Below are 13,821 nucleotides of genomic sequence, written 5' to 3'. Positions count from 1 at the left end.
TAGGCAAATCGGTAAGTTCGCTAACTAAGACCCAATCAAGTAGAGTAGAAGAAAATCTATGGCATAGGTGAAAGGGAAAAACAGCTACACTACACGTTTTTCTAAAGTAGCTAATTAAAAACAAACAAAGCGCCCAGAACACTTTTAAACTAACGTGGCTCTGTACTTAACTTGGCCTGACAGTACCTGATTCCTCAGACAGCTATGGTACATGGAGGCCAGCCTGTGATGGATGGTTGCAGCTCGATACTGACAAAGGGGCTGCCGAGCAGACACTGAATCCACGTCGCAGTATTTCAGGGACTTCATCATGGCCTCACTGACTTCTTTTTCAATCTGTTTATTTTGAGGGCAAGAAAAAAAATAAGTTTGGAATCTGACTGTAGGGGTTGTTAAAACGTTTAAATATTGCTTATTAAAGAAAAGACAAGAGATACTCAATATTTGTTAAAGGAATAAATGAGACTGAGAACTTATTTTATAATCCAGCAAATATTATCACCTGCTCCTGAGCTTTTCTAGATAATGGAGCATAATCTTGCTGTAGAGTTGCCATAGTAAAGTAAGTAGTGGACAATTCCCAGTTCACCGAATCCCAAACAGCTGGATGTATGTCTCGTGTTCCCAACGACCTTAGTGCTTTCAAATAGTAATCAATAGCCTGCAAGGGAGAAAACAGTGTACATTTCTAACTCAGCTTAAACATACACCAATACTGCATTAAAATAAAACATACTTCGTAACTACCCAGATGTTAATTTAATTTTGGGATAATTTATAAAGGGACATCATTATGAGGAAATTACTTTTTCTTCCCTAAAAAGTCAATGAAAATATTTCAGTGAAGAAAGTTATTCCAAGTAGACTGAAGACCACTCTGCATTCCCACGTCAAGGCTACAAGAAGCCAGTCCATGGTGCTGCTTTCTGAGTCAGGCTGAGCATGAGGATGCACTTGTTTCCTTTTGTTTTTTCCTTCTAAATATAAATTAGTTTACATACTAGTAAACTAGATTAAAAACTTGACAGATTTTACTGTAAAAAGAAGTATTTCCTCCCACCTTGTTACCCCAATCTTCAAATATATGGCCATTATATTGAAATCAAAACCAAAAACCATACTTTACTTAACTACCCAGCAATAGTTTTTCTTTTTTTTGTACCCAGCAATAATTTCTATATTTCTGATGTATACTTATTAACTCTCTTCTGTGTATATATAAATTTTAAAAAGAAAATAAAAAAAGATCACACTCATTTAAAAATTTATTATGCCACAATCATTCTTCACTACTAATGTCATTTAAATGGCTTCAGTTACTCCAAAACATGAGTGCTCATATCCTTGTACCTTCTCCAACAGTGGGTGTGATCATTTGTCATAAAATTTGGCAATCTGATAAATAAAACTCAATTTTGAGGCCAGGAGTTTGAGACCAGCCTGGCCAACATGGCGAAACCCCATTTCTACTAAAAACATTATAATACCAAAATGAGCCAGGCGTGGTGGCGCATGCCTGTGGTCTCAGCTACTCGGGAGGATGAGGCATGAGGATTGCTTGAACCCAGGTTGCAGTGAGCTGAGACTGTGCCACTGTACTTCCAGCCTGGGCAACAGAGTGAGACTCTGTCTAAAAAAAAAAAATTTAATTTTGAAAATTTTCTTTTATATATATTAGCCATTTACTTTTTTTAAAAAAAAAAGTGTACATTTTCTGCTCAAGGTTATTTGCTCTTTTTTTCTCTTTGGGTGGTTTAATTTCAATGATTCTTAATTTTTATATGGTAAGAGTGTATTAACCTCTCTTCTGTTATTATGAATAAGTATTTTCCCTAGATTATAATTTGCTTTCAATTTCACTTTCTGTTGCATATTTTTAGATCTTTATTTTTTAAATATTTGTGCATTTTAGAACTTTTACACATTTGAGTTTATTCAACGTTTACCCAGGATTTTTGCTTACTGTGCAATGCTGGGAAAGTCCTTCCTTAGCCTATCATGTAAGTCTCCACCTGTATTTTCTTCTAGTACTTTTATAGTTTTGCTTTCTCCATGTCAATCTTTAATCCATTTGACATTCAAGCTGCTTATACCAACAATTTGCAGAATCATCTTTTTCCTACCAATTCCACATGTCATCTTCAATACTCAATTCTTATTAGTCTTAGGCCAGGTTCCAGGCGTTTTCATGATCTGTCTAGTCTTGTGCCATTACCATACTTTAATTATTTTTAGGTTTGTAAAATTTTAGTGAAATAATGGCAAAGTGTAAATAAATGACAGGTATGAATGGGTGAGTCCCAACATGCAAGCGGATGTGTTACCTTATTATAATATAAGCCTTCTTCTGGTGAAAATTCACGTTTAAATTCATCACCTGCACCACAGTGTGCCTGTGCACAAATTCGCATGAGTCTCCCAGTGTTACATAATAAAAGGGCAGCATTTGTAGCATCCTCAATTGACTCAAAGTTGTGAATCCCCTTCTCAAAACAAGAAAAGCTTTTTTTCCACAATTGTTGCTCGGCAGCAGACACAGATTTGCTCACTTTACAGAGAAAGAAAGAAAAGAACTGTGTAAGCAGACATCACTGTAAACCCTAGCACTGTCTCTTAATGAGGTAAGAGGAGGATGGCAGTGACAGGAGTGTGGTGGTGAGCCAGTCACCTGCAGTCAACCACGGCACATTGCTCTCATCATGCCTGTTACATGAAGGGTAACGTGTACCCCAGAGTTCCTATGTTGAAGCCCAAACCCCTAGTTCCTTAGAATGTGATTATATTTAGGACAGGCCCTTTAAAGGCATAATTAAGGTTAAATGAGATCGTAAGAGTGGGGTCCTAATCCAGTATGACTGGTGTTCTTTTAAAAAGAGGGAGAGACTCCAGGGGCACGCATACAGAGAGGGCCCTGTGTGGACACAGCGAGAAGGTGGTTATCTGCAAGCCAAGGGAGAAGCATGAGAGGAATCCAAGCCTGCTGCCAGTCTCCAGACCTATGAGACAATACATTTCTCTTGTTTATGTCACCCAGTCTATGACATTTCATTATAGCAGCCCCAGCAGATTAATACAGCTTGATGAAATCTCTTGCCGTCCTGCTCCGCCTCACCAGGAAGTGAAATATCCCTTTGTCCAGCATGTTCATGCTGCACGCAGAGACGCCCATTATCCACTTAGTAGCTGTCTGGTTTATTAGACAGCTACTGTTATGATATCGTTGTGCTTCTGTACAAGTAACCCTTATTTTTACTTAATAATGCCCCAAAGCATAAGAGTATTGATGCTGGCATACTGTTGTAAATGCTGTTAATCTCTTACTGTGCCTGATTCGTAAATTAAGCTTCATCAAGGTATGTATGTATAGGAAAAAGTACGGTATATACAGGGTTTGGTGCTCTCCACAGTTTCAGGCAGCCACTGGGGATCTTGGTACGTATCCTCCAAGGATGAGTGGGGACAACTGTGTAACACTTAAGTATAACCCTCCTTCAATATTAACCAAATGATATCAAAATAAGCAAAGAAATACATCTGAGCAAAGTGCCATTTTGTAAAGATCCACAAGCGTGGTCCCACGGAGTCTGAAGAGATTACAACCTGTGTTGTATTCAATTTCCCTAGCTTCCTGCTACCACTTCCTCCTACCACTTACTTCCTGGGCTCCCTCACTGACTGTCTGCTCCAGATGCACCTTAAATGCAGAGGTTCTCTTACTAGCAATGAAATCTTTGGGGGCAATATTTGTATTCCTAGTGCTGAGCATAGTTCACAGATCAACAGGTACGCAGGCTAGGTGCAGCGGCTCATGCCTGTAATCCAGCACTTTGGGAGGCCAAGGTGTGAGGGCTGCCTGAGGCCAGGAGTTCAAGACCAGCCTGGATAACACAGCAAGACCTCATCTCTAAAAAAGCTTTGAAAAAGTGCTTTGGAGGGTGAGGTGAGAGGACTGCTTGAGCTCAGGAGTTCAAGGCTGCAGTGAGCTGTGATTATGCCACTGCATTCTAGCCTGGGCGACAGAGCAAGACCCTGTCTCTAAAAATAAATACGGAAATAAATAAAAAAACAAAGGCCCACAGATGTTCAGCTTACCTGCTAACCTTAGCTCTACCTCAGCGCCTTGCTGTTCTCACCATGTCCAGTCTTTATATTCCCATCTGCTCTCATGACTTCAACTATCACCTTTCTGTGATTGGTTCTCCATCTGTCTCACTAGCCCTACTTCAAATCAACTACTAAATTACATCTTTCACATACATGTTCCATAGTGGACTCAAATTCAACATGGGCCCAAAGGATTTAGCATCCCACATCGTACTCACACAGGCCTCTTGCTCCCTCTAAACATGCACTTGGAACCTCTGAGATCCCTGGCTTCTTCCTCCTTATACTGCCTCCTCAGTCTGGAAAGCCCTCCATTCCTCACATTAGCCTGTTGATGTTCTACACATCCTGCACCGCCCTGCAAGTACACTTTCCCAAAAGCCTTCTAAGAACCCTACAACTTCATAAACGTCATCTTGCCGCAGTCTCCCATTATACCGTACTCATCCACAGCATTTTGAGGCTTTGTGTTCACATCTAGCTTCCCAACATGAAGAGAGGACCATATTTTAGCCAGTTACATACCCAACATGGAGCCTGGCACAATGGCTGGATGTCCCATTTGCTTCTGAATTGATCAGAAGGACTAAAGTACACAGTGGGAATGAAGAACACTGAAATAATGAATTCAGAGGGAAAATAATGTTTTCCTAATTCTATTTCTTAAGAATAAGAGGTTCTCTAACATAGCACCTCTTTATGATATAAAATCAAGTGCCACAGTTCTTAACTCATAAAAAATTAACATAATTTTCTAATAGAACAAGCAATAAAGAGAGGACTATAAAGAGATACTCACCTACTCTCTCACTCTGTAATGCAGCAGCCTGATTCATGTAAAAGACACCAATTTCATTTCTAATGTTACCCATTCTCTTTAATACTTGTACATGGTGTTCTGGATTTTGGCTTTTTAAGTCACTAAATTGCAAGATTTCATTAGCAGCCTCATAACATTTACAACTAACAGATAGTTGACTTTCTAAGTCTGTAGACAAATCAGTTGCCCATGCAAATCCTGAAAAGAAAAAAGGCAAACATCAATGTGAGTTATGTGATTTCTTCTTCCTCAGTATCGAAACGAACCTGATATTTTAAATTCTAATAAAAAATGCAATATAGCATAAGTATACTAAGATTCAATCAATACAACAATATTTAAGTTTCATAATAAAGATTCATTTCTTTATAAAATTATATTTCTTGGGATATGAATGTTGGATAAAAATAAACATTTTCCTGCCTATGTGTATCAAACAATTCCTGTGATCCTGATTTTCCCAGGAACACTTGTTTATTAGGACAGACCTAATGTCCACTAGTCCAAAGTAAATTTGGCATTTTTAATTAATGGAAATAGTTCTTGAAATAATGTGCCAAGTTAACGTTAAGTCACTGAAGAAGCTGCCACACAAGCCCTTGAGGATTAAAAATGCCATCTAGTGGGGACTGGAGTACAAAGAAGTATTTAACTGAAATTGCTATGATGGGAGTAGTAAAAATACAGAGGATTTTCCTGCTACATCTATAAAAAAAAGATTATTTGAGAAAGACGGAGAGAGGGGAACAAAGGGCAAAAATATTAGAAAATCACACATTTTTCCCCCACCCCTAATGTATTCCTCCAGTGGTTAATTGTCCAAAACTTTGGGAGGCAAACATCAAGTAATATTTAGCATAGAAATTTAAGAGCAAAATAAAACAATCCCAGGAAAAGAAGCACCTTCAGAAGACTCATCTTCTACTTTGTTCACTGTCCTAATGGCAGCGCGCTTACACAACTGTGCTGAGGTAAGAGTGAGGAATATCGCTACTGTGGATCGGATTACTCTATTTCCCAGTTTTAAAGCCTGATAATTAGAGTGACATATTCAGTAAGAAGGCTGGCTATGAACTAACTTTAAAAACAATGATTACTTTATTTTAGCGCAGAGGAATCATTCAGAAGGCAATCGACCTTCATCAACTGTTACACCTTTCAAAAGAAAATTCATGGCTTCGTTAGCTGACTACAAGTGTTACCTGGAAGAACCTCATGAAAAAAAAAAGAAGAGTAGTGTGTAAAAAGCTGACACAAGGCTGGGCACAGTGGCTCACACCTGTAATCCCAGCACTTTGGGAGGCCAAGGTGGGAGGATTGCTTGAGTTGGGGAATTTGAGACCAGTCTGGGGCAACATGGTGAAACCCTATCTCAAACAAAAATTAGCTAGGTGTGGTGGCACATGTACTAGTCCCAGCTACTTGGGAGACTGAGATGGGAGGATCACTTGAACCCAGAAGGTGGAGGATGCAGTGAGCCAAGATTACCCCACTGCACTCTAGCCTGGGAGGCACAGTGAGACTGTCTTAAAAAAAAAAAAAAAAATTGACACAACTGTCTTTGGATCTTACTTTGTAGTTAGTTCCAGTTATATGAACAGTAATTATAAAATACTTAAAAATCATTTTATACAAATACACAGGATCATGCATAATTTTAAAATTAAGAAATGAATAAAACAGCAGGCCAGGTGCGGTGGCTCATGCCTGTTATTCCAGCACTTTGGGAGGCCAAGGTGAGTGGATTACTTGAGGCCAGTTCGGGACGAGCCTGGCCAACATGGTGAAACCTTGTCTCTACTAAAAATACAAAAGTTAGCTGGGCATGGTGGTGTGTGCTTGTAGTCCCAGCTACTTTGGAGACTGAGGCAGGAGGATCACTGGAACCCAGGAAGTGGAGGCTGCAGTGAGCCGAGATCGCGCCACTGTACTTCAGCCTGGGTGACAGAGTGAGACTCTGTCTCAGAAAACAAAAAATTAAATAAATAAATGCAGAGCAAATATGAACACTCTAATATTTCTGTCCCTTTTCTGAATACTCAAGAATGAGCTGGACTGCAAAGTCCCTCTGTGAACCACGTGGTCTGCGCCTCTGGCACACCTTGGCAGCTGGACTCTCTGTGAAGGCTGTGCAGGATCTCCTGGTCTTCTTTCGTTTGGTAATGAAACTCTTCAAGGTGTGCTGCTCTATTATTTGCATTCTGGGCTAGCATTAGTTGGATATCACCACAAAGAGTCAAATACTGAGAGAGAAACAGCAGCACTTCGGAAAGCATATTGGTGCAGAGGCAGCAGTAAGTATCTGTTTGGGAAGGGTGGGAGGGAGAAAAAACACAAATGCAGAAAAAATTAATGATCACGGGAAATAGGAAGAAACTGTTACCAGCTGAACACTTTGTGCTACTGTACCTACTCTGTGTTTATGTCCAATAATACATATTAAGGTTTCATGCATTTCATAGCAAAGAGATGTTAAACCACTGAGCAGAAACTAAAATAGTAGGTAACACACACAGGATTAGAAACAGACATTTTAAAATAAAGATTTACAGCGGAAATAGGAGTAAACTTCCAACTGTGATTCAGATGCCTTCTCTGCTCTCCCTTCCCAGAGACTATTAAACATATTCATTTATAGTGGCTTACCATGGCTTTGCAAAGCTAACTTAATGTATCGTAATGCTCTTCCATATTTCTGAAGACTCATGGCAGCATCAGACAAAACATAATAGGCCTTTGATGACTTGAGAATCAGCTGAAGTTTCATTTTATGTTGCCAAGAGCCAGGGATCATTCCAGATTGACTGGAATAATTGCCCTTCTGAAGGGAGCCCACTGTGACATGCAGAAAAAAAAAAAGACGGCACATTTCATTTGACTGTAAGTCTCACGCATAAAAAATATTTTCTATTTCTTGATGGAAACACTCTAGACTTAGGTACTATTATGACAACACTGGCAAATACTATGTTTTACTGCTTAAATACATTGGAGTAAAATGGCTGTGTTAAAAGACTCTCACTTGGGAGTTCCAAGGCCTTCTGCTTGCCTGACATCGGCAACTCTGCCATTCTCTTCCAGTGTCACTGAAGCTCATGAGTGACACCTGTCTTCTTTCTCCAGCCTATGTGTCAACCTGTCAAAATTTGCCTTCCTAAAGCACAGCTTAGATCAGTGTCAAAGCCTCGCGTCCTCAAACATTAAAATGGCTTCTCCCCACTTAGCCTAAGCTAGTTGCAAGTTTCTCAGTCTTAATTCCTACTTGTCCATCCTACTACCAATCAGCCAATGTTAAGTTACTATTTGTCACCTACAAAGATGCCTGTTTCTCCTTTCTCCCATCTTACTTTACTGTTTCCTCTATCAGGAATACTTTTTATTTAAAATCCAGCCCATCACTACTGTCTTTACTCAACAAATGATCTTTGTGCCAAGCACTGTGCCAGGCACTAGAAACTGTGACATGAAGTTACATGGCCCCAACCTTGATTACATAAACCACAACAAAATGTGTTAAGTGTAATTAACAGAGAGAACAAAACACTGTGGAACATTTTGCTCCACAAAGAACAAAAACACCCCCCCCCCCAGCTTTAAGATTTCTCATTTTTTAATCAGCTAAAACACAAGCCTTTGAAGGCAATGAAAGGTACTTAGTCTTCATTACGGTTTAATGTGTGCATGTATTTCTTTTTCCTCTGCTGATATAAGCATTATCTGTGACCAAGAGGCATTGTGAGAAACTAAAATTAAGATGAAGTTCTGGTTCACAAGTGTGTTTGTGCGTACATGTGTATGTAAAACCATTTAACACAGGAATCTGACATAAGGCAGGCTCACAGGACAAAGTGGTAAGAGAATCAAGTAATTCTGATAGAGGATATAGGAAAGCATGGAGATTCTGAGCTTGGGCAGGATTATCAACAAGGGAGATAGAAGAGGAAGACAGAAAAGGCATTTCAGAAAAAAAAGAATAGCAAAAGCCCTGGTGTGATCTCCTTACTGCCTGTAGGCTGAAGCCTGGCATACAAGCAGCACTACATAAATGCTGGGGAAATAAATCTATTCCTCTCCCACCTCCACCATGTCTGTTCCAGAAAGGAAGAAAGGTCTAGAAAGCACTTGGTATTATTTCAAACATACAGGCTTTCTACACTTTTTTTTTTTTTTTTAACAATTGAAACTGATTTTAAAGGGGGGAAGAAATAAGGTTGGAAATAGAGATACAACTTAGGTTAAAATAAAGAAGAAATTCACAACTTTTGCTTCAAATCCCATATGTTCTTCATAATGTGATATTCCTGAATAACAAACTAGATAATTTAAAAGTGACATTTCTAGCTTATTCATGTACTGTGCAGTAACAACAGCCTACGCTTCTATAGTGCTTATTATGTACACTATCTGAGCACTTTACATACATTAACAATTTAATCACTGTCACAACCCTTTAAAGAAGCCATTATTATTGTCTCCATCTTCAAAGAGATAGAAAGTGACTCAAAACAATAGAACAACTTGCCCTAACAGAGCCAAGATGTGAAGCTAGGCAGTCTGGCTCCTAAGTCTGTGGCTCCTAAACACTCCAGTGCTTTTAATGAAGCAGCAATTTCTGAGAACTCCACTAGGCTGAAGGCATTAGTTCCTCACTGTGGCTAACAGGAAGATTCAGGCTCCTTATGTTCTTATTAGAAATGTCCATGAAACATCAAAATTATCCTTTGTCTTATATTTCAAATGAAATAATACTACCCCTACTTCCAGTTCACATATCTGTTTCTCAATGCCTTTCAATGAATGCCTTAATTGACATAAGTCTGCTGTTGATAAAGAACCAGTATATTATTCTGTTCAAGGCCTTATTTGCACATCAATTCAGCTTACTTTTGTCCAAAAACAAGGCCATCTGCTTCTCTGGCCCCTCAGGATCCCCTCTTGTGGATTCATCTTCATATTTTAACGGGATTGGAGTACTGGGGTCAGCTGCTGGAAGGTCACTTTCTTTTTTGATGCTGCTATCAACAGATTTTAAACCCTTCAAAAAAAGGAAAAGCATTCGCTATATACCTAACTTCAGGTCAACTGAAAACTAAATATAAGACAGTATCTGGACTACTGAATACATTTAGGAAAATTTCCATTGCAGAAACAGGCTTTTAAAAACTATTTTGATCTGAAAGATTTGGGGAAAACGAATTTGATTTCCACTTCATGCTTAAGGAAAAAAATATCATAGCAGAACATGATTCGGAATAACATTTAGATACCAACAAACAAGTGCAAACTGCATATCAAGTACAAACTTCACTAAAAAGTGAAGAGTCAACTTACCTCTAGAACATAGCTAAGCACAAGTCTACAGCGCTCTTCTGTGTCATGGCAAACTGGAAATGCACAACTGGGCTTTAGGAACAAACGTGAAATTATTAATACGCTACCAATGCAACAAATTCCATGGTTCTCATTTCCAAGGAATTACTACAACTCTACAAACCAATTTTAGAAATGTGTTTATGTATTCAGTTTAGTGAGGAATCGCTTGAACCCAGGAGGTGGAGGTTGCAGTAAGCTGAGATCGTGTCACTGCACTCCAGCCTGGTGACAAAGCGAGAGTCTGTCTCAAAAAAAAAAAAAAAAAGAAAAAAAGATACTGTAAGCATTATCAACAAAAATCTTGCTTAAAAGGATCTTACAACATATATGTTGCTTTAAATACTAACAATTTTAAATATAATTCTAGTATGACAAAAAAGCAAGAACCAGAGCAATAATGTTTTAGACAAATGTAGACCTAATCTAATAGGTCAGCACCACTCGGAATTAGCAGTGATACTGGGCAACACAGAATTAAAAATTATCATCAATTTAGAAATAACAAGTATCACCAATAGTCTCATTGTTTATTTGCTTAATTAAAGAGCAAAACCAGCTAGCAACCTCCAACTACAAAGGATATTACATCTAGGGGCCTCTGTGAAGCATTTCATTTTGCTGAATTCTGAGAGTTTGGAATTACTGTTCTCATTGTACAGAAGAGAGGCAAGCACAGACAGTTCAGCACTTTGTCTGAGGACACAGTGAGTGAGTGGGGAGCTGGGACTCTGGAGCTCATGCTGACTGTCCATACTGCAGTCATTCAACAAGGATGAGGAAAAGCTAACTAAAGACATGATTATATGAATACTAAGACTGTATTATTCTGAGTGCTTCAAAGATACTGATAGAAAGTGCTATCTCTGAAAAATACTGACGCTAACTGATTACATCTTTACTTATTACCTAATTGCCCTGCCCATGGCCTAGTGTTACAGTGCAGTTTTCCATATACATGTAACTTCTGCAATCAATGATTATCACCAGAACATTTTTTCACTCCACTGTGGAAGTTCAAGCTGAAAGTGAACTAAAATTTAGATGGGCAGTTAATGACTTTTTCCTGCAGTCACTTAGTCAAATACTTACTGAGTACTCAGAATGTGTTCTAGACATAGGAGACAGAGTGTCTGTACCTGCAGGGAGCTTACACACTCTAGTGAGGGAGACAAACACAAAAATAAGAACTTCAGGTACAGACAGGCTCCTTGAAGGACCGAAAAGTAGAGCAGACTTAAGCCAGAGTGGTCAGGAACATTTCCCTGAAGCGGCAACATTTCAGCCAAGACTTAAGCCTTAAAAAAAGCAGCCATGAACAGACCTAGGGTAGGTACATTCCAAGCAGAAGCAACAGCAAATACAATGGCCCTCCTATGAGCATGATCTTGATGCTTTTGAGAGAAAAAAAAAAAAAGCCAGCATGACTACAGCAAACAAATGGGGAAAGTGAAGGTCAGAAAGACTGGCAATGTTTTAGGTGATAGAGATAGCCCCTCAAAAACCTGCTTAGATATAAAGTTTCCATCTGAAAGTTACACTCAGTGCCTAAATTGATTACCTGTAAATATGACTGTATTTCAGTTGGGGGAACAGCCGAAATCCTAAAGCTGGCCTGGATCTAATCACAGGGAGACAGAATGCTGAAAGACATATACTGCCTGGAGATACACTGATGGTGGAAGGACAGTCAGTGCAACCCACACAGGGAGAAATCTATCTGGCCCTGTCCAGGGGAGAGAGATGTTCAATATGGCAGATATGACCCACCAGTGTCATGAAAAAATACTGTCCTATATAGCATAGGATGATGTACCAGATCTCACCACATACAGCTCTAAGAGCCACCCCCTTCCCTGCTCTGTGTTCACCAAGTAACCTATATATTTCATTTCCCAGCAACCCCAAAATTGGACAGAAGTGCCCTAGTGAGGAGACATGACTAAGACTACACACTGGTCACTGGAGAGGAAAATCCTCCACATAAGAATAGACAGACTTCTGTTTACACATCTGTCCAGTATAGGATTGCATATGTGGGTCAATTAACCTGGGACAATTATAAAACCAAGTTTTAGAATTCAGAAAACTAATGATTATTAGACCCTGGACCATGAAAGGTTTATTGAAGTAATATCTTTTGAAAGGCCAACTATGTTAGATTAACAATTATGTTTCCTTGATAAAAATTTAATATAAATTCTAAAGGCTTACTCTGATTTGATGAATAGATTTGTATTTTTCTGGTACCGACAGTTCTCCAACAGACTTAATGATGGCTACTGCTTTGCTATCATCTGGCGGATCAGAGCTGGTGCTATAGGATCCATTTTCGTCACTGTCGGGCATCTCTTCCTCCTCTTCACTATAACTTTCATCAGAATTCTCATTTAAAGGAGATTCTGAATTTTCTTCCTTTTTAGGTTCATCCAATTGAAAAAGTTCTGAAAGCATGTAATTGGCAGAAGCAATAATCTTATGAAAAAAAGAGAAATATGTGTAAATTATTGACATCAAAAAATACAATTTTACTATCATATTAACAAATTTTAGAAGGATGTCTTCACACAGGCTATTTCCACCATATAAACTGTAACACAGAGAAATGTTCCCAATTCAAAGCTATCGATACTCTGGGTATGCTCTGTAAAATCTTTATAGGTTGACGTGTTTCCTATTTCCCGAAATTATTTCACCCCTGAGCCTTCCCTCTTAAAAGGTATCAACTGAATTTCACTGGAGACGAACAAAAGCTTTTGAGTATAGAGTGTCATAACTAAAATATTAACAAACATTAATACCACCCTAAACCAAGTGAGAAACTAGAATTTCTCTTTACAAACCATAAATACATACAAGTTTCTCTATAATAGACAACTAATACTTATTATACAATCTATGATTCTAGTTAAAAAAAAAAAAACCCACTATATTAAAAAGGGAAAAGTCCATTCTGATATCTCTTAAAATTAGCATTTATATATGACCATTCATCCCATTCTATTATTTATCAGTTCTTAATCACAGGTAATACTCTTAACACTATTTTTTAACATCAGTATAAACCACTCAAGTTGTACTAAACATGGCCACCTCAGTCAGCAATTAGATATTTAAGTCAGAAACAAAATGTTTTACTATTTTTCTTAAAAAAAATTTGAGTTTGGTCACTAGGATAATCTTTACCTTGGAATCAAAAATGGCTACAATTAAAATTACTTTGGCTTTTCAAAGAAAAATTGCATATCCTACATACCTTTACTGATTTGAACAGGATACAATTAGCCTTACAGCGAAAAATAAAGTTGTTAGTCAGACTTAAGGATGGTGTAAAATTGTAGGGAGCATAACTGAGGGAATATTTTAAGAGATGCTTCCCCCCCCCCTTTTCAAAACAAATTTTACTAGCCTTTATTTAAGAGATGCTTTAATATCCTCAAGTGTGGATGTGAACCCTATTTATATTACCAAAGTGATTAACAAGGTCTAATAGTGACAAAGAACTAAGAGCACTACTGTTAGAATTA

The 13,821-nt window shown here is 38.4% G+C and overlaps 1 protein-coding gene across 2 annotated transcripts in view; it reads right to left on the bottom strand.

Moving 5' to 3' along the window:
* EDRF1 (erythroid differentiation regulatory factor 1) overlaps positions 1-13,821 on the bottom strand; it is a 45,554-nt gene that overhangs the window by 16,134 nt on the left and 15,599 nt on the right. For both annotated transcript variants that reach the window (XM_032281971.1, XM_032281972.1), the window contains 9 exons: positions 12,509-12,769; positions 10,256-10,327; positions 9,809-9,959; positions 7,571-7,759; positions 7,026-7,226; positions 4,904-5,122; positions 2,325-2,548; positions 503-661; positions 187-336 (listed from right to left, as the gene is read on the bottom strand). In XM_032281971.1, coding sequence (XP_032137862.1) covers positions 187-336; positions 503-661; positions 2,325-2,548; positions 4,904-5,122; positions 7,026-7,226; positions 7,571-7,759; positions 9,809-9,959; positions 10,256-10,327; positions 12,509-12,769 — 1,626 coding nt within the window. The remainder of the gene's footprint in view (positions 1-186; positions 337-502; positions 662-2,324; positions 2,549-4,903; positions 5,123-7,025; positions 7,227-7,570; positions 7,760-9,808; positions 9,960-10,255; positions 10,328-12,508; positions 12,770-13,821) is intronic.

The sequence above is a fragment of the Sapajus apella genome, unplaced genomic scaffold, assembly GCF_009761245.1.
Source record: "Sapajus apella isolate SASKATOON/1434 unplaced genomic scaffold, GSC_monkey_1.0 scaffold13, whole genome shotgun sequence".
Lineage (NCBI taxonomy): Eukaryota > Metazoa > Chordata > Mammalia > Primates > Cebidae > Sapajus > Sapajus apella.
The sequence above is the reverse complement of the archived record's forward strand: the minus strand, read 5'-3'. Positions and strand labels throughout refer to the sequence as shown.